Genomic DNA, 18,133 nt, shown 5'->3' with positions numbered 1-18,133 from the left:
CATTACAGATTATTTCACTAAATGGGTGGAAGCCGTCCCTATGAAGTCAGTAAAATCAGAAGATGTCATCAATTTTGTGAAAGAACATGTCATTCATAGATTCGGAATTCCCCAGACTATCACGACCGATGGAGGTTCGGTCTTCATTTCTAAAGAGTTCAGAAAGTTCTGCGACGACATGGGAATTAAGCTGATCCGATCGTCCCCATACTATGCTCAAGCAAATGGGCAAGCTGAAGCGTCCAACCAGAGCCTCATCAAGCTGATTAAGAGAAAAGTTGACGAGCACCCTAGACGGTGGCATGAGGTATTGTCAGAAGCTTTGTGGGCTTATCGCATGTCATGTCATGGGGCTATAAAAACCTCGCCATACCAGCTGGTCTATGGACAAGAAGCCGTATTGCCTTGGGAAATTACGACTGGATCGAGACGTGTTACGTTTCAGAATGATCTAACAACTGAAGAATATGCAGCCCTGATGAGTGATAGTATTGAGGATCTGACGGAACTCAGACTTTGGTCGTTGGAGAAGATTAAAGAGAACAAAGCCAAGGTAGCTCGCGCATACAATAAGAAGGTGAGACCAAAGGAGTTTCAGGTTGGTGATCTAGTATGGGAAGCTGTGTTGCCATTAGGAACTAAGGATAAAGCATATGGTAAATGGTCTCCTAATTGGCACGGACCGTACAGAGTCGACCATGTTTTGAAGGGTAATGCATACATGCTCGAGGAACTGGACGATGTTAAATTACCAGTAGCTGTCAATGGTCAACATCTCAAGAAATATTTCCCAAGCATGTGGGATGATGGACAGTGAAATATGGGGGCCGATGCATAAAATCGGCCAGTAAAAAAAAATTTTACAGACAAATCACAGCCGATGTACAGACATCGACTTTAGGAAAATATGCAAAACAACAAGACACGAGTACAGCCGATGCACAGACATCGACTTCAGATTAAAAGCCGATGCACAGCCATCGACTCTAGAGGAACAAGCTCAACTGAGCAGTTAACAGATTACTTTCAGGCCAGAGACCGTGGCATTGGCGTGGCATGATTCTGCCATTGGGTTCGCTGAGGAGTTGAATCTGCGGGATTGAGATCTAAGATTCGCGTGGCCGTGAATTGGATCTGTTCGAACGGCGATTTGGGGGATCTGAGTTCATTATCTCAGACGAAGATTGCATGTTACCGTGTGAATAGGAGACTGATTTGGCCTTACTCGCGTTTTATGGTAAAAGCCGATGCGCTGCCATCGGCTCTTTGCGTGTTGACTTGCTTTGACGATCGGCAAAATTGATATGAAAAAAAAATCGATATAGAAACATTTTCTTCATTAATAGAAGGGGTTTTTACAGAGAAGAGCCGATTGCTCAAGAAAAGAAGAACAAAAGAGGAGCCGATTACTACTACTAGTCCTACGCTAGTAGTCGCTAATCTAAGGGCCCTCGCTGCCCTCGTCGTCACCGTCGTGGCTGCCGTCGGCACTGCTGCCGGCGGGCTCCTCGTCGATGCTCCCGTAGCCCTCGACGGGGGCCTCTTCCTCGTCGTCGTCGTCATCGTCGTTGTCATCCGACCCGGCGCGGATGCGCTTTGCCGGCGGATATTCGTCGGAGGAGTCGTCGTCCTCCTCTTCCTCCTCCTCGACGGAGGAGGTGAAGTCGTCCCAGGAGAAGAGGTCATCTTCGCTCTCCTCCTCCAGCTCCCCATCGGCGAGGAACTGGAAATCGTCGTCTCCGTCGGTCAAGGACTTGTCATCCTCGGACCAGACGGAGGAATCATGGTCCTCGATGTCCCACTTCTCTGGGGCGCGGAGGTCGTACACCGCCAGCGAGTCCCACTCCGGCGTGGGCTCACGGGAGGAAGAAGATGAGGAGGAGAGATCCGATGAGGCAGAGGAGGAGGAGGAGGAAGACATGGCTACAGAGGAAGGGTTTTTTTTGCCGATGGCTAGTACGGAGCGAGAGGATGAAGAGGCGAACTGCTCGGCGCGGTTAAATAAAGGGGATATAGTGGAGATTTAATGCTACAACGGTTTCCAAGGAAGTGGTGCCAAAGAACTGTCAAATCATGCAGAGAAGTTGAGAAGGCAAGGCATCATGATGAAAGGATACTGCGACGGTTTTGCTCTGCCACGACATGGCCCTACGAAGAAAAAACAGAGTGGTTTTGGAATTATCATTGCCAAAACCAGGGGGGCATGTGTTATCACCTGATTTTAACCAAGTCAAGAGGTGGGCCGTGATTGAGATGGGCTTGGAGAATATACACGGGAAATATTCATGAATCGGCCTCGTGCAAGAGTTTGGGCTAGATTGCCCGTGTATCTGTAAAATATAGTAGGTTACGTGTCGGTTAGAATTAAAAGATAGAGTTTAGCTCGTACACGGTTGGGATTATTCCCAAGTTAGAGAGTCTACGGACTATAAATATGTATCTAGGGTTATTGAGAAAGGAGGACGATCACGTTCACAACAAATCAATCTAGGCGTGCGATCTAGGCAGTATCTTGTTTATTCGTTGTTCATGTGTTGCTCGTACTGAAGCCTTTTTGATGGCGAGCAGCACCGTTATCATAGATATTTTAGGGTTAGCATCGGTACTCTCTTGATGTATTTGCTTAGTCATGCTACCCCTGGATATCTAGCTGCCCTTGCACCCATCTTAGTTGTAAGGGCAGCACCTTGCTTAGTCTTTATTTAGTAGATTCGATTTGTTACGGTTGTTCCTTGTTCTTCAAGGATTAGTTTGATATCCATATGGTTAGGCCTTGCAAATGGATTGAATGATCCAGTAGTGCGTAAGGTACGGTTTGCTGATCCTAAAAGGGATGTTCCGAGGATCAACTCCATGTTGGTTTTTAGGCCTTTTCTAGGGTTGGTTTTCTGTCATCTTTCGTATCTGGCAGGCTCAATTACGTGTAGGACGTTCCGGTTATGTGGTGAAAACCCTAAATCGTCGTAGATCGTTTTAGCTTAGTATTGATCAAGCAGGACCACCATGTTATCGTAGATTCAATGCGAATCATGGGTGGATCGGCTCCCTGAGCCGATTCACAGGATAACCTGAGAGCCGATCGAGGCTTGTATTTAATGTTTACGTGTATGCCATGCAGGAAACTAGTCGAAGCAATCCATCACCTTCCTGACCAGGTATAGGTCAGGTGGCACGCCCTTGCACTAGCTTGGACGTGCGTGCCGGAGCATTGCGGGCCGTCGCCCGAGGGACCATGGCCCACCAGCAGTCCTGGGAGCCTCCCGGCTCTCCGTGTTGCCCGTCGCTGCTCGCCGGTGGGTTTTGGCAGGCAACACCAACACATCACCAAAGGCCGCGACCTCCCGCCAGCGGCCTCGCGTTTCTGCCGATTGGTAGACGATTGTTGTTACTCCTCTCCAAATGGTCTCCAAAGTGATGGACTGGTCATCGATGAGCTCGATTTATCTAGGGTATATTGCCTCTATTGTTGATAGAGAAGACCAATTTGTGGGAGATTTTTTTGATGTTACATACAGTGTCATGATATGTTACATGTGTTCTTTGTTTTTGTTATGTAAGTACATACAAAGCGATACAATGATTTTTGTGTATATGATGCATAGAGATTCCATCAATGTTACATACGCATCCTTGTAATGTTGGATAAGTTAGAAAAAAATATTGGATATGTTGGATAATTAGGCTCAATTTTCATGATTAATTTTAGAATATTAAACATAACGACAACAACTAATAACATGTGAAACTCGAACATACAAGATGCATTAATCAACATGAATAGTAGCAGCGCAAATAATAAAACATCTATCGCTAAACAGATCGAGATATGATGCACGTACCGATCTGGTGACGGTGGCGGTGGAGGTGTAGCAGATGAAGTCGCAACAGTAACGTTGTTAATGACAACGTTGTTGACGACATGGACGACATGTCGAAGTAGACGGCGTTGAACACGACGGTAGGCAGCACCGTCCGACTTGGACGGAAGACGACCCGTGGTGAAGAGCTTGACCAGTCGCACAGAGCGCTTCCCAAAAATCTAATTTGCCCTCACCCGTACAGGATCACAAAGGCGAGTGGTTCCGGAGATTTACTCCCCCGTTCGTCGGTGCACGCCGACGGGCGGGATGGAGTAGGCTACGATGGCGGCGCAATCATAGAAAGGTGGAAACCCTAACTCGTGTATTGGATGTGTTTCTGCGGTAGCCGGGGTAAGAAATTAAATAGACTCAGAAGAAAGGAAAGTCTCGGCTCGAGGCTCAATCCACTCACAACGATCGCGACGCGCGTCGCGTCGTGACGAGACGGGCGAGGAGAAGGAGGAGCGCGTGTACTACTCCAATTCTCACTCACTTACTAGTGGTGGAACAACCCACCTTATAAGGTGGTCTAACTTCCTCCCAACTTTTCATGTGAGACTAAACTTTCCACCTCTTGCCACTCTCTAATAAGCTGTCACCAACTTGGACTCAAACTTACGGCTTACGGGGGCTGCCACAATGTGGGCTTTGAAATTTACAAGGAAATCTGAAATCTAATGTGGGCCACTAAATGTTGAACCAATATTTCAACATGATACACTACAGAAAAATGTTACAAAACGATGTAACATTTTAAAAGTGTTACATACACAGATAAATATGTTAAATATGCAGTGAAAAATGTTACATTTGGGAATATATTGTACCATTGACGGATTTTTTCCACCATATTTCACTACTTCGGTAGACTACATGAAAAAATGTAGGGGACCAACCGTACATACTATGAATTTTTGATACATGCGAACCGAACCATGATCGAACGCGGGTAATTCACTGACTTAAGTGGATGGGACGGTTGAGGAGGTGTCTGATGATTCTCCTTTTTTTTACTTCTGGGTCTAGTGCTAGTTTTATAATATACTCCCTATATGTCTTCCCTTAGTAACCCATTTTATACTATATAAATTAATTAATTTTCACTAATTATAAAAAATAAAAAATGATGCCTTGTATGACTTATATTGTTTTTTTTTTTTGCGAAACACGGTACAAACAAATAGGCTCATACATACATACATACATACATACATACATACATACATACATACATACATACATACACGCACCCCTATAAACGTATGCACACCCACACCTTGACATTTCTCGGTCCGGGACAGGATTCGGGCCACGAAAAAGCCACAACCTAAATTCCCAGGCCCAAGCCTGGCTCGGCCCAACCTTCGAGCTTATATGCTAGGCCCGAACCTTGCCCGGATAGACAAAAGCCAAACCCAACATGACAAGTCCGGCCCGAACTAAGCCTAAATTCTGTTTTCTGCAAGCCTGCCTGGCCCGACGTTCGGGGTCCAATATCAGATCCGAATCCAGCCCGACATACAAGCCCGGCCCGACACGACATTCGGGCTCTAATATCAGGCCCAAACCAGGCCCGACATGCAAGCCCAGCCCGACCCAGGATATTTGGGCCGAGTCAGGTTGGGCCGCCTGGGCCGGGCTGCCCATGCCCAGCTATACACATACCATACCTCTATGAGCACATTCGAGAGAGTGATTCCAAAAAAACTGAGGATTTTTAGATGGACACGTCTAGCGAGCGGCTGCATGCCCGTTAGTCATTCTGAGCAGTCATATCAAAATGGAAAGTGCTCACACAAAAGGAAAGATGTGTCCAGCTGTCAAAGAAATGGTAGGCTAGCTCATATCACTTTGTCGTTTAAAAAAACTGTAACTTTTAAACCGTGCGGCGAAATTACAATCCGTTTTCACTTTTAGAATCCGAACGACGAGAGCTTTGAAACTAGACCATATTTTCATATGTTTCAACGCAATTTTTTAACAAACAACTTTGATGCGCGACAAAGCAACTTTGTTTTGCAGGAAAACAATTTTGGTATGCGGCAAAGTAATTTTGGTGTGCAACGAAAACACTTGATTCACAATGATGGTAGGCTTGACAACAGCTGCAGCAACAACTCCTAATGTTACTCTGCAGGACACTAAAATTGCTCGACCGAGTACCAAAGTTGCTCGCAGGACACTAAAAATTGCTCGGTCGGGCGCCAAAGTTGCTCTGCAGGGTTCAAAAACTCCATCGCCGGGCACCAAAGTTGCTCTGCAGGGCACTTAAGTTGCTTCGTCACATATTGAAATTGCTCCCATGGGCACCAAAGTTGTGCCTTCGTGTACCAAAAGGTGTACATATTCGTTGCACATCAAAGTTGCTTGTTAAAAAAGTTCGTCGAAACATATGAAAATGTGGTCTAGTTTCGAAGCTCTCGTCATAGGGATTTTAGTAGTGAAAACGAATTGTAATTTCGCCACACGGTTTAAAAGTTACAGTTTTTTTAAAAATAACACATGATATCAGCTAGCCTACCATTTTATTGACAGCTGGACGTAAATAGCTGCACCCTAGTGCGTATGCCCGGGACGTAGCATGCGCCCGCTGGTAAGATTTCAGGTTTTTAGATTGACGAAGTTACCACATGTGCCGCACTATCGACGAGAACGTCGTCTCCCACAAAAGAAGATTCTGCGTTTAAATGAAGCACGAAAGTGTTCAATCTGGGATTCATGCTCTCCTAACCATCCAACCACATGTTTGTTTGTTTCTGAATATGATGTGGAAGGATAATAGAGTTACCGCATATACCCAACTAAAACCTTTTGCTTCATCTTTGTAGTACTCTGTATCCAGCCACTTGGAGTATTTTTTTTCTGAGGTTAACAACCACTTGCAGAGATAGAAGAGGCGGAGAAAGCTGGGCCACGAACTGCGAACATGGGCTTGTACCGACTATGAGGGCCTTCATGAGCGATACCCTGCCCTGCCCGGCACTGCAAGTCCGCCAACCATCGTTCGCAGCAAGGGCCCAGGGAGATGACACCACCGCGAGCCTCCAGGTTAACTGAACCTAGTTACACCATACAAAAATAAGCGTTAACTGAACCTAGTGCATGCTGATGCGTTGATGGATGCGATGAATGCGGCGCTCTTCCTTGCGATGTGACAGACGGAGTTGCTTGCCGACTGGCCGGTGCACAGGCGTCGCCGCCCAGGTTTCCGTATCCGGTTTGCTAGTACCCGAGGAATACCTCCCTGCAATTGCTTGACTCGGTTTATTGCAATATCTTGGCTCAGTCTCTGAAACTTTCACTTTGCCAACTTGTCAACTTGATTTCTCCTCTCTTCTTTTTTTCGCGGGGGAGCTTGATCTCTTCAACTCGCCGCATATCTGATGTTTCCACGGCGGTATTGAAATGGCAAGTGGGAACATGTTAATGTCTGATGTTAACTGTTAAGCTAGTAGAAGATCCAGTCCTTTCGCGGAACACTGCTGCTCGTTACCACTGCCATCTCGATACATCGATCCGTTGGTTGGCATACACACTGATGATCGCTCTCACCTCTTTTTCACATGGTAAATTTGTCTCACACCACGACAGTTATAACAAACTAACAACTCTTTTGTGACAACCGAAATAAAAAACGTACAATACTAGAGTTCTGTGGAAGAACGCGAGATGTAGTGGTCAAACGGGCAGCCCCTGTGCGATGAGTTTTACCAAATTCGTGTAAAATAAGGCTAAATATGAAAGTGGAATCGAGAAGTTGTAGTCAACAAAACTCAGAATTGATTGCCATAGTGCAATCACATTGTCGATCCCCATCTTTTTCATGCAAACCTATTCATTTATGATCGTCGAAAACGAAATACTTACAAAACAAAAGTATATTGAAATCGCAAGAATAACGGTATTTCTCAAAGAAAATTTCAAAAATTCAATTGTGTGTGTGATGAATTTGATTAAATTCGTCTAAAAAGCTTTGCGCACAAAGAAACAAGGAATCGACCAAGAAGAGATTAGGTGAAATTGATCAAGAAAAGTGAAAAGAACAACCGGTAGGTCAGCCGCATGGCAGAACCACTGAGTATTACCACGAGACCCTTCTTGTTCCACATGAAAACCCCGTCGAATCGATTATTTCTCCCAAATCATCTTTCAATATACTTTAAGAAACATGCGGGCTACAACTATATGATCTAGCCCAGTCAACAAGACATGCCAAAGTTGCATCCGCCGGTCCTAATCCTTCATGCAGGACCCCAAAAAAGAAAAAGAGAGAGAAATCCCATCTACCGGCACTAGAATTTGACCATAAGCAGCAGCTACAAGCTCGATAGGCCGTTCCCTTGGCGTTGACGGGGACTGCTAAATCAGGCAAAAGAAACCAGCAAAGAACTTGTGAGGCTTAGGCAAAAAGGATGAAAGTTCATGCAGCAGAAGTGAGATCCAGGTAGAAGGATAGCACGTGTTTAAGATGTGTGGGCCTACAACCCTTGTTTTGACTCCTCATCAAGGTAAACGTGTCTAGGAACTAGTATTTCACAACGTGGTAAGTATTTCATGCCCTAAAACAAACGTGGTAAGTATTTTTTATCACTGACCAAGGGATGTTAGAATTAGACACAGGTCTATGTAGGTCGTCCTTGTGCTTTGGGTAGTACTTCTACACTGAAAACACGGACCTTGCCCAACACATCTGTTGCTAAAAACAGGTTTATATATTTCCGAAGTCAAAAAATCTAAAGCTTGACTAAATTTATAGAAAATCAATCCACAATTTTATAGGTATAAACTATGAAAGTATAGTTATAATTAAATAATTAATAATATTGATTTGAAATTTTTATTTCTATATGTTTGGTCAAATTTCACATGATTTGACTTTTGACATAATATACACGTCTTATTTCACGAACTGAGGAGTAGACCAAAAATGCCTCTGTTTGACCGTATTCCTTTTGTACTGGGGTGCCGTCCATGCATGCATCTGAAAAATATCAACATTGGCTCCAGCAGCAGGCAACAGACAAGTGATTTTTTACCGATGGAAAAAGTGTAATGTGGCTCTTGCTGCCCATGCTATAATCGAGAAATGCGATTAGTCCGATATACTATACCTGTCAAGATTTCCTTGTTTGTCAACTCGCTCAGTATTCTAATGATGCACGCGCTAGAACGTCAACATCAATTGTTTGCAAGTGCGAAGTGTTCTCTGTCAAAATAACACATAAGTTGAACTTTCCTGCGTGCTTTTGTCAGGGATGAGGAAAACCGAAGGCGAAATTTGGCGTAGAGAAAGCCTTTAGGATGTCTGCAATGGTTGACTTGTGGGGGAGGACCAGGCCACTGGAAATTCCAACAGCCGAGTGAGACCAGTGGGCCGAGTCGACGGCACAGGGCCGCCGCAAGTGGGTGGTCAGCTCCCGGCTGCTTCGTGAGCTTCTTCTCAAAAGGTTGCCCATCTTTTGTTTTGCGGGGTACGTATGATAATGATTGACCACTTGACGTCTTGGCTAAATAATTTTTAGGTGAAAAAGGATCTCCTCAGCCGAAAATACCAAACGGAATCTAGGTGCACGCATACCCAGTTATGAAAAATTTAAAATAATGCTATTTTACAGTTTCAGAAATTTTTTAAAAATGCACACATGAGTATATATTATGTTGATACTTACTCGTGTAAGTTTTCACGAAAAAATACGATTATATGTGACCTACAAAAAAATGAGAAAATGGAAGTTCCTATTCATTTGAATAGTACAAATTTAAACATTATAGTGTCATTTAGACATTTTTCATTTCCGTATTCTGTTAAAACTTACATGAGTAGGTATCAACATAATACGTACATGTAAAATTATTTTTAAACTCTTAAATAGCATTTTTTAATTTTTGAAAAAACTGCGCGCACCCAAGTTTCAAAAGTGCATGTTGTCTCTTCAACTCCATTCATAGAAAGAAGCTTTGTCAAACGAGTTTGTTGATCAAAGGGAAAGAAAATCATAAACCTAGGACCTTAGAGTGAGCCACTAGATAGCTTCAGACTCGAACATAATAGACGAATATAACCGCTATAGACGAGGGGGGCAAACCAGCTGCCACCCGAAACATCAACACCCAAACTTGAAAAAAAGAATCCAGAAAAGACTAAGGTCTAAAACAAACACCAAGGACCAATATTGCAAGGGTTTTAGTCACAGCCCTACCAAGGGGAGCATTTCTTCAAAAGAAATAAGATTGTTGGGGTGGCTTAGCCCATGCTCGCCCTACCATCAGTCACCACCTGCATCGCCGCCCTAACCGCGCGTAGCCACGTCTTGCGGTGCCTGACCCGCCTTCGTGCGGCAATTGCAGCTAGAGCTCAGCAAGATCCTAATGAGAGCGCCGAGCAGTACCATCGGCACCTACAGGGTGGAGCTTGACTCGAAGAGGGCCTCGTTGAGGAGAGAGGAGCTCCATGGAGGCCAGGAAATTGGGGCCGGTGCTCGTCTCCTCCGTGGCATGGAGTGAACCTCAATTGAGTTCGGTTGGTTCACCGAAATTGTAGTCGGAGCCACCGCTGGTCGGGCGACAGTGAAACCTGAATTTTCCTCCCGCCAAGGTTTGGAGCGGTCCAAGTTTACTACTCCATCCGTCTCATAATTTTTTTTCTAGATATTTGTCTAAATTTAAATGTATCTAAACACAACATAGCATCTAGATATATTTAAATTTAATAAATCTCATACAAGTTTCATGAGACCGAGGGAGTATTAAAAATATTAGCTAGCCCGACAGGTTTTATTTCGGGGGAGCTGATTTTCTTTTATTCCAGTACCAGCCCGGAATGTATTCCTTGCATGTTTTTTCGACCAACACCGCTATTTTTATTTTTTTGCTTTTTTTTTGGTTCATTGTTCTTTGATCTGCAAAAGATGCTGGGTCAAGGAAGATGAGTGACAGAATCCGGCATTCTATTTGGGAGAGATCCAATTAACCATGCAAAGAATATGCGCGCATCAAGTAAAGATGCGCAGCCAGAGCGATTCAGATGCACCTAACCTGCTCGCTATCCCCGATCCGTCATGCATGATCACTCGAGCTTCCGGCACCCCAAAAAGGGAGAAATCCTATCTACCGCACGCGGGGCACTAGAATTGAATTTGACCATGCAGCGGCTACAACCTCGTTACGCCGTCCCCTCGCCGTTGACGGGGGCTGCGCACGAAGCTCACGCTCCCGCGACTCGCTCTCTTCCCCGCACGTTTCCCACGCATCGCCTGCCCACCCATACAAATACGCTCCCGCTCATCCATCACACATCCAACTCCACCATTCCTCTCTCACCGACTCTCCAAGAAACCCAATGGATCCCACCACGGCGAAGCAGCTCCGGCGGCTACGCACGCTCGGGCGCGGCGCGTCAGGCGCCGTCGTCTGGCTGGCCGCCGACGACGCATCGGGCCAGCTCCTGGCGGTCAAGTCCGCCGGCGCCGACGCCGCCGAGACGCTGCGCCGCGAGGGCCGCCTCCTAGCCGGCCTCCGCTCCCCGCACATCCTCCCGTGCCTCGGCTCCCGCGCCACGGCCAGCGGCGAGCACCAGCTCCTCCTCGAGTTCGCCCCGCGCGGCTCGCTGGCCGACGAGGCCGCCAGGAGCGGCGGGCGCCTCGCGGAGCGCGCCATCCGGGGCCACGCGTCCGACGTGGCGCGCGGGCTGGCCTACCTCCACGCGCGCGCGCTGGTGCACGGGGACGTCAAGGCGCGGAACGTCGTGGTCGGCGCCGACGGGCGCGCCAAGCTCGCGGACTTCGGGTGCGCCAGGACGAGGGGCTGCGAGCGGCCGATCGGCGGCACGCCCGCGTTCATGGCGCCCGAGGTGGCGCGCGGGGAGGAGCAGGGCCCCGCGGCCGACGTGTGGGCGCTCGGCTGCACCGTCATCGAGATGGCCACCGGCCGCGCCCCCTGGGGCGACGTGGACGACGTCCTCGCGGCGGTCCACCGGATCGGGTTCACGGACGCCGTGCCCGAGCTGCCCGGGTGGCTGTCGCCCGAGGCCAACGACTTCTTGGGCGAGTGCTTGGCGAGAAACCCCTGCCACCGGCCCACCGCCGCGCAGCTGCTGGAGCACCCGTTCCTCGCGTCCGCCGACCTCGACACAGAGACGCCGGCGAAGCAGGATTGGGTCGTCTCCCCCAGGAGCACGCTCAACGCGGATTTCTGGGAGTCGGACGAGGAAGATGGAACAGAGGAGGATATTCTGAAAAGCGCGATCGAAAGGATCGGATCATTGGCGAGCGCTTCCTCGGCGTTGACAGACTGGGAGGATTCCGACGATGGTTGGATCGACGTGCACAGCCAACGCTCTGAAGTGACGGCCACGGTGATTGCGGGTGCAGACTTTGGTCCTTGGAGTGAAACGCTGGAACCCGAGGCTGATGTTGATGGCAGCACCTACCTTGTGCGAAATGTAGAAGCAGCGCATTATTTGGCTGCGTACGAGACATGTTTGAGTCTCAATGTGGCTGGTGATCAACCATTCGCCCCAATTGCTTCTCATAGATGCAAAATTGTAAAATTCGTATGTCATTGTTACAGAGAAAGACTAATAAATTTTGATTTCGCACAAACTGTGTTCTTTGTTGGCCTTCCTTTCGCACGCTAGCTCTTTGCATTCATCTTCTCAGTATTTGCTGCATTAGAAGACTGTTTGGCTAGTTTAACTCTGGTAAATTACCGATTGTTGCTGTTCGACTAGGACATTCAAGTCGACGATAAAAATGGCATTTGATCTGCCTCACAATGTTCCACATATTAAGGGCATCAACTAATTACTATCCCGAGTCTTCTGGGAGAAACTCTTGGATAGTAAACATCAGCTTCATCTCTTCGACGCACCATATGTTCCTGCAACGGTATGTGTTTTCAACGGATGTCCTTCAGAGGAACAAGACATCAAATGCCGAACCGCGTGAGTCAAATGGATGTTCAGTTAGAATGTAATAAGCGTACGTACGAAAAGTTCATAGCATCATCATGTATAAATGTATAGAGAATATGCTAACCGACGAAACAGAATGCTCTATGAATCTCCAGTGCAATGGACGTTTAGAGTTAGTCGCAAATGCCAAAGTCAGTTGCAGATAGTATTAAATCAGCCTGAAAGTGGTTGCCATGATTGGCAACGGCAAAGGCGTATGAGTTATGACATGGGCCACAAGCTGTCTTATCATTAAACTTTTGGCTTATATTTATCCACGTTTATCCACTGCCATTCATGTTACTATAGTTTTGAAACACGAATTATGAGTGTTTACAAATAAAAACCTATATGTAGCTCGGTCTCCGTTTGAAGTTTTTTCCCTCCCACAAAAAAAAACTTATGTTTGTGATCATGTAAGAAAGAAGTTGCGAACTGATGATTTGTTCATGAACAAAGAGAATAAGAGATAAACATAGGGAGTGTACAATTGTTTAGCTAAGTCTGCTGAAATACTCAATGAAAAGCCTAACCAACACTTTTTTCCAACGCAGCTATACTTATCTAAAACGGGTAATCAACAAGCTATGCTTGAAGAAAATTGCACGCTTTAATCACCCTGATCCACATAACATGGCCATCACACTATTAATCCAAAATCGTGCGAAATATCACAGCTCAAACAGATCAGAATTTGGCCAAGTATACCTAACAGGCTAGACTACTATGCATGTGCTTTACCTAAACAACGTCACGCCAGAAACGAGTGCTAACTAACTAATCCTCCATCAGCTTTAGTCAAACTCGGTCACATGGATGTCGAAAGATCAGTCGGCCTTAAACCCCCTCGGAAACGGCGATGGATGAGGATGGTTGAACATGTCTTCGCCCTTGCGGCAGATCTTCTTCCGAAACATCTCCACGTTGTAAGGAGCTTAAACAAGACTGATACACGTAACCACAAAGCACACAAAAGGAAATGCATAGATATTACCTCCGTTTGGAAATATAGGTCTTTTTAGAAGGGGAATGGAAGTAGTAGAACATAACACAAACCTCAAAGAGGTCTTAGGACATGTACAATGGTGATATCTTAGCAGTGCCACGTAGGATAAACGCTGATGTGGAGGAAAGAGAAAGATAAAAAAAGACTTTGCCTTCTCTTAGCTAAGAGATCATCTCTTAGCACAATTTCTCTCACCACAAATTTAGCATGTCTCGTTACTAAAGATAAGACTAAAAATCAATCCGTTATACATCATGTTTATTGTTATATCTAGATTACGTGGCAGGGTTAAGATAAGACAACCTTATCAACCATTGCACATGCCCTTACAGGCTTATTAAAAGCCGGACTCGAACACGTGGAAATGCTTAAATTTCCGTTCACCCATATATTTACCAGGTTATCATCCTTTTGGCAAAAAAAATCAATCTTTACATTGACAGAATGTCCGTGCGGGATACCGTTGCCTGGCGTCCTAAATAAGTTGCCAAGGGTATTTACTTGTGGATCCCGGCAACTTTGCCTTTCTTTTATTCGAAAAAATGCATGTCAGACGATTCTAGATCAAGGGGCTGACCATGCGTCGCGCCGCAGTGCCAAATCCCTATAGTTCGTGCGGTAAACATAATATTACAAGAATAAAACGATAAAATGGACTCCCAATAAAAGTTCAACCTAAAATGAACCTCTATTGGAAAATTTAGATGAATCTAATCTTTTATGGATTTGCTAAACGTTTCGACGTTTGGTTCTGCACCCAACCAAACCGCCACGATCTTTTGTGGTAGTGGTCGCAGTTCACCGTCACACGAATATCTTGACCGAGATATCATAGCCGGATTTATGGGTGGTGCCGTGCTTGGTGCTCGCTCGAAAAGTTTTTAACACCTACCGAGACACCGACTTGGCCCAACAGACGCGGCAACAAGTAAACTATAAACCGGTCTCCAACTACACCAAGAGACCGATAAGAAAGAAACCCTATCAAGAGCAAACCTTAACCATGCGCGTTCCTCTTGAGCTCAATGATGCCGATCTTGACCGCAACAAGATGGAACGCCTTTTTGATTGTGCTTGCTTGACGAAGTCTTGTGGATTGCTCCTCCATAATCGACCATGAGAGAGCTTCTTCTTCAGCGCATCTTTACATATCTATGATTGCCATATGAATGGCAAGCTTCAAGCAAATGATCTCTTTGAGATGGCTCATCTTAAACTTGCACTTCATTTCTTCATTCTTCATCATGTTGATGTCTTGAAGTTAAACTTGAGGGATCACTTCATCTTCATCTTCAAGACATACTTGACACTTAATAGTCTTCATCAATTTCTACTTATTGCAACCTTGAAGCCAACATATGGTTCAAACATTGCCTATGGACAACACCTACAAATATAACTCAATGCAAACATTAATCCATAGGGATTGACATTAATTACCAAAACCACACATGGGAGCTCCATGCACTTTCATAAGTATGCTACTAATGACTAATCATTGCAAAGCTATGCAATCCCTTCTGTTTTTGTGTGATGTGCAGGAAATTAGGTTTTAAAGGCAAATGGACCTGCAATTACAGAAGATAATCCTTTCACAATTACAACAAATTCAACTAGGCTCAAAAGGTCGATTACAGGAGCAATAGCGGGCATCGGTACGGCAAGCCCCACCCATAGCGTCCGCCCATACGGTGCGCCAGAGGACCCCTGAGGTCAAACCCTATAACTTGCATGAAGGGAGTTATTCCAGAAGGAGAGCCATTCATTGCCAAACAGAGCTGCCATCCACTAGATCTATCTACAACTCATCGAAGGAAATCCACCACCACATCTCATACATCTCCTCTCAAATCCCCCCCATAGCCATAGCCATCACCTTGTAATGGAGATCTAGTTGAGAATTGGCGATCATTGTAAGAATATTTGATTTCAATCTAAGCATTTACAACAATGGTTGATCTTGTTATTTTGTGTGAGTAGTCCTCACAGGCTGTGGGTTGAGGTGAATCCTAGCAACATTCATGTGCATCTTATCATATGGGAGTATTGTGTAGTGATTGAATAGGAGCTTTGTTATCTTGTATACTTGTCTCTTTGCCTCGATCCGAGAACTTGTAGGTACCCGAGCCACTATGGATTGATCAAGGGAAGACGTGAGATAAGTGGAGAATGGCGTTTTACTTCGAAACCCCAGTGACGGAAAGGAGAAAGTAACGGTAATCGCTTAGTGATTCGCTTGGTATAAACAACAATATCATCTATCTTAATGCTTTGACCTGTTTTACTTAATAACGGTTGTAACTCGCGACTGTGGGTACAATGGTTGAATCAAGGGGCTATTGTCACCTCTGGTTTTAGAGACAATAGTATTTACGGATATGCTGCTCACAACTCTTATCACTATTTTATCTTCTACGCAATATTGTGCTTCATGTTTATCTTGATCCCACATGTATGCATATCTACGGGAGAATTCTTGACCCTAACCTATTTCCATCCATTGAATAAAACACCAAACAAAGTAAACTGAAAAGGTCCGGTAAGCATGAAATAAAACTAAGTAGCACGTCTTGTAGAAATTTCCTTAAATCCTTTTAGCAGTGTTTTCCAAGGTTCTATTAAACCTAGGTCTTCTAGGAAAAAAACTTACTATCCATTAAAACTCACCCACGCCATGAAGAGGGCCAATCCATAGATTCTGCTGATCCTAGGGCGACCCATCACCAAGGACCCTTGTTTATAGTGGCAGAGCTTTCCTAGGGTGGCGGGCCATGGCCCCCTACTCCTGAAAATTCCTTCAATTTATGCTATACTTTTAAATATTACTTCAAGTTTAACTATGATTGGTGTTCTTCAGCCCTTAACAATCTCCGTCAAGCTCCACCACTTGGTCCCTTAAAATAAATATTAGTATTCCGCAAGATAAATATTAGGATAATTCAATGCTAAACTAAATAAATGTATATTTGAAAAATCCATGGTCTTTGAAATCTCAAAAAATATTTAAAACTATTTAATTCTATTGATTAGGCGAACTATTGCTGGCGTGCAGTTGACGTGGGAGATAGAAATCTTTGTGGTGTAACTTTTCTTCAGGTCCCCGGCAACGGCGCCAGAAATTTGCTTGATGCGTGTGGTTGGCACGTCCGTTGGGAACCCCAAGAGGAAGGTGTGATGCGCACAGCGGCAAGTTTCCCTCAGTAAGAAACCAAGGTTTAATCGGACCAGTAGGAGTCAAGAAGCACGTTGAAGGTTGATGGCGGCAGGATGTAGTGCGGCGCAACACCAGGGATTCCGGCGCCAACGTGGAACCTGCACAACACAACCAAAGTACTTTGCCCCAACGAAACAGTGAGGTTGTCAATCTCACCGGCTTGCTGTAACAAAGGATTAACCGTATTGTGTGGAAGATGATTGTTTGCAGAAAACAGTAGAACAAGTATTGCAGTAGGTTGTATTTCAGTAAAGAGAATTGGACCGGGGTCCACAGTTCACTAGAGGTGTCTCTCCCATAAGACGAACATCATGTTGGGTGAACAAATTACAGTTGGGCAATTGACAAATAAAGAGAGCATGACCATGCACATACATATCATGATGAGTATAGTGAGATTTAATTGGGCATTACGACAAAGTACATAGACCGCCATCCAACATGCATCTATGCCTAAAAAGTCCACCTTCAGGTTATCATCCGAACCCCCTCCAGTATTAAGTTGCTAACAACAGACAATTGCATTAAGTATTGCGCGTAATGTAACTAGTGACTACATCCTTGAACATAGCACTAATGTTTTATCCCTAGTGGCAACAGCACATTCATAACCTTAGAGGTTCTTGTCACCCCTCCAGATTCACGGAGACATGAACCCACTATCGAGCATAAATACTCCCTCTTGGAGTTACTAGCATCAACTTGGCCAGAGCATCTACTAATAACGGAGAGCATGCAAGATCATAAACAACACATAGATATAACTTTGATAATCAACATAACAAGTATTCTCTATTCATCGGATCCCAACAAACGCAACATATAGAATTACAGATAGATGATCTTGATCATGTTAGGCAGCTCACAAGATCCGACAATGATAGCACAATGGGGAGAAGACAACCATCTAGCTACTGCTATGGACCCATAGTCCAGGGGTAGACTACTTACACATCACACCGGAGGCGACCATGGCGGCGTAGAGTCCTCCGGGAGATGATTCCCCTCTCCGGCAGGGTGCCGGAGGCGATCTCCTGGATCCCCCGAGATGGGATCGGCGTTGGCGGCGTCTCTGGAAGGTTTTCCGTATCATGGCTCTCGGT

At 45.4% G+C, this 18,133-nt stretch overlaps 1 protein-coding gene across 1 annotated transcript; it reads left to right on the top strand.

Moving 5' to 3' along the window:
* The first annotated feature begins 11,144 nt into the window (after window positions 1-11,144).
* On the top strand, window positions 11,145-12,510 carry LOC127343497 (mitogen-activated protein kinase kinase kinase 18-like). Its single transcript, XM_051369626.2, has one exon. It carries the CDS (start codon window positions 11,200-11,202, stop codon window positions 12,493-12,495), a length of 1,296 nt encoding a protein of 431 aa, XP_051225586.1. The 5' UTR covers window positions 11,145-11,199; the 3' UTR covers window positions 12,496-12,510.
* The last annotated feature ends 5,623 nt before the right edge of the window (window positions 12,511-18,133 follow it).

This window comes from Lolium perenne, chromosome 3 (genome assembly GCF_019359855.2).
Source record: "Lolium perenne isolate Kyuss_39 chromosome 3, Kyuss_2.0, whole genome shotgun sequence".
In the NCBI taxonomy this organism is placed as follows: domain Eukaryota; kingdom Viridiplantae; phylum Streptophyta; class Magnoliopsida; order Poales; family Poaceae; genus Lolium; species Lolium perenne.
Note: the sequence above shows the minus strand (reverse complement) of the source record. Positions and strands in the feature narration are given on the sequence as shown.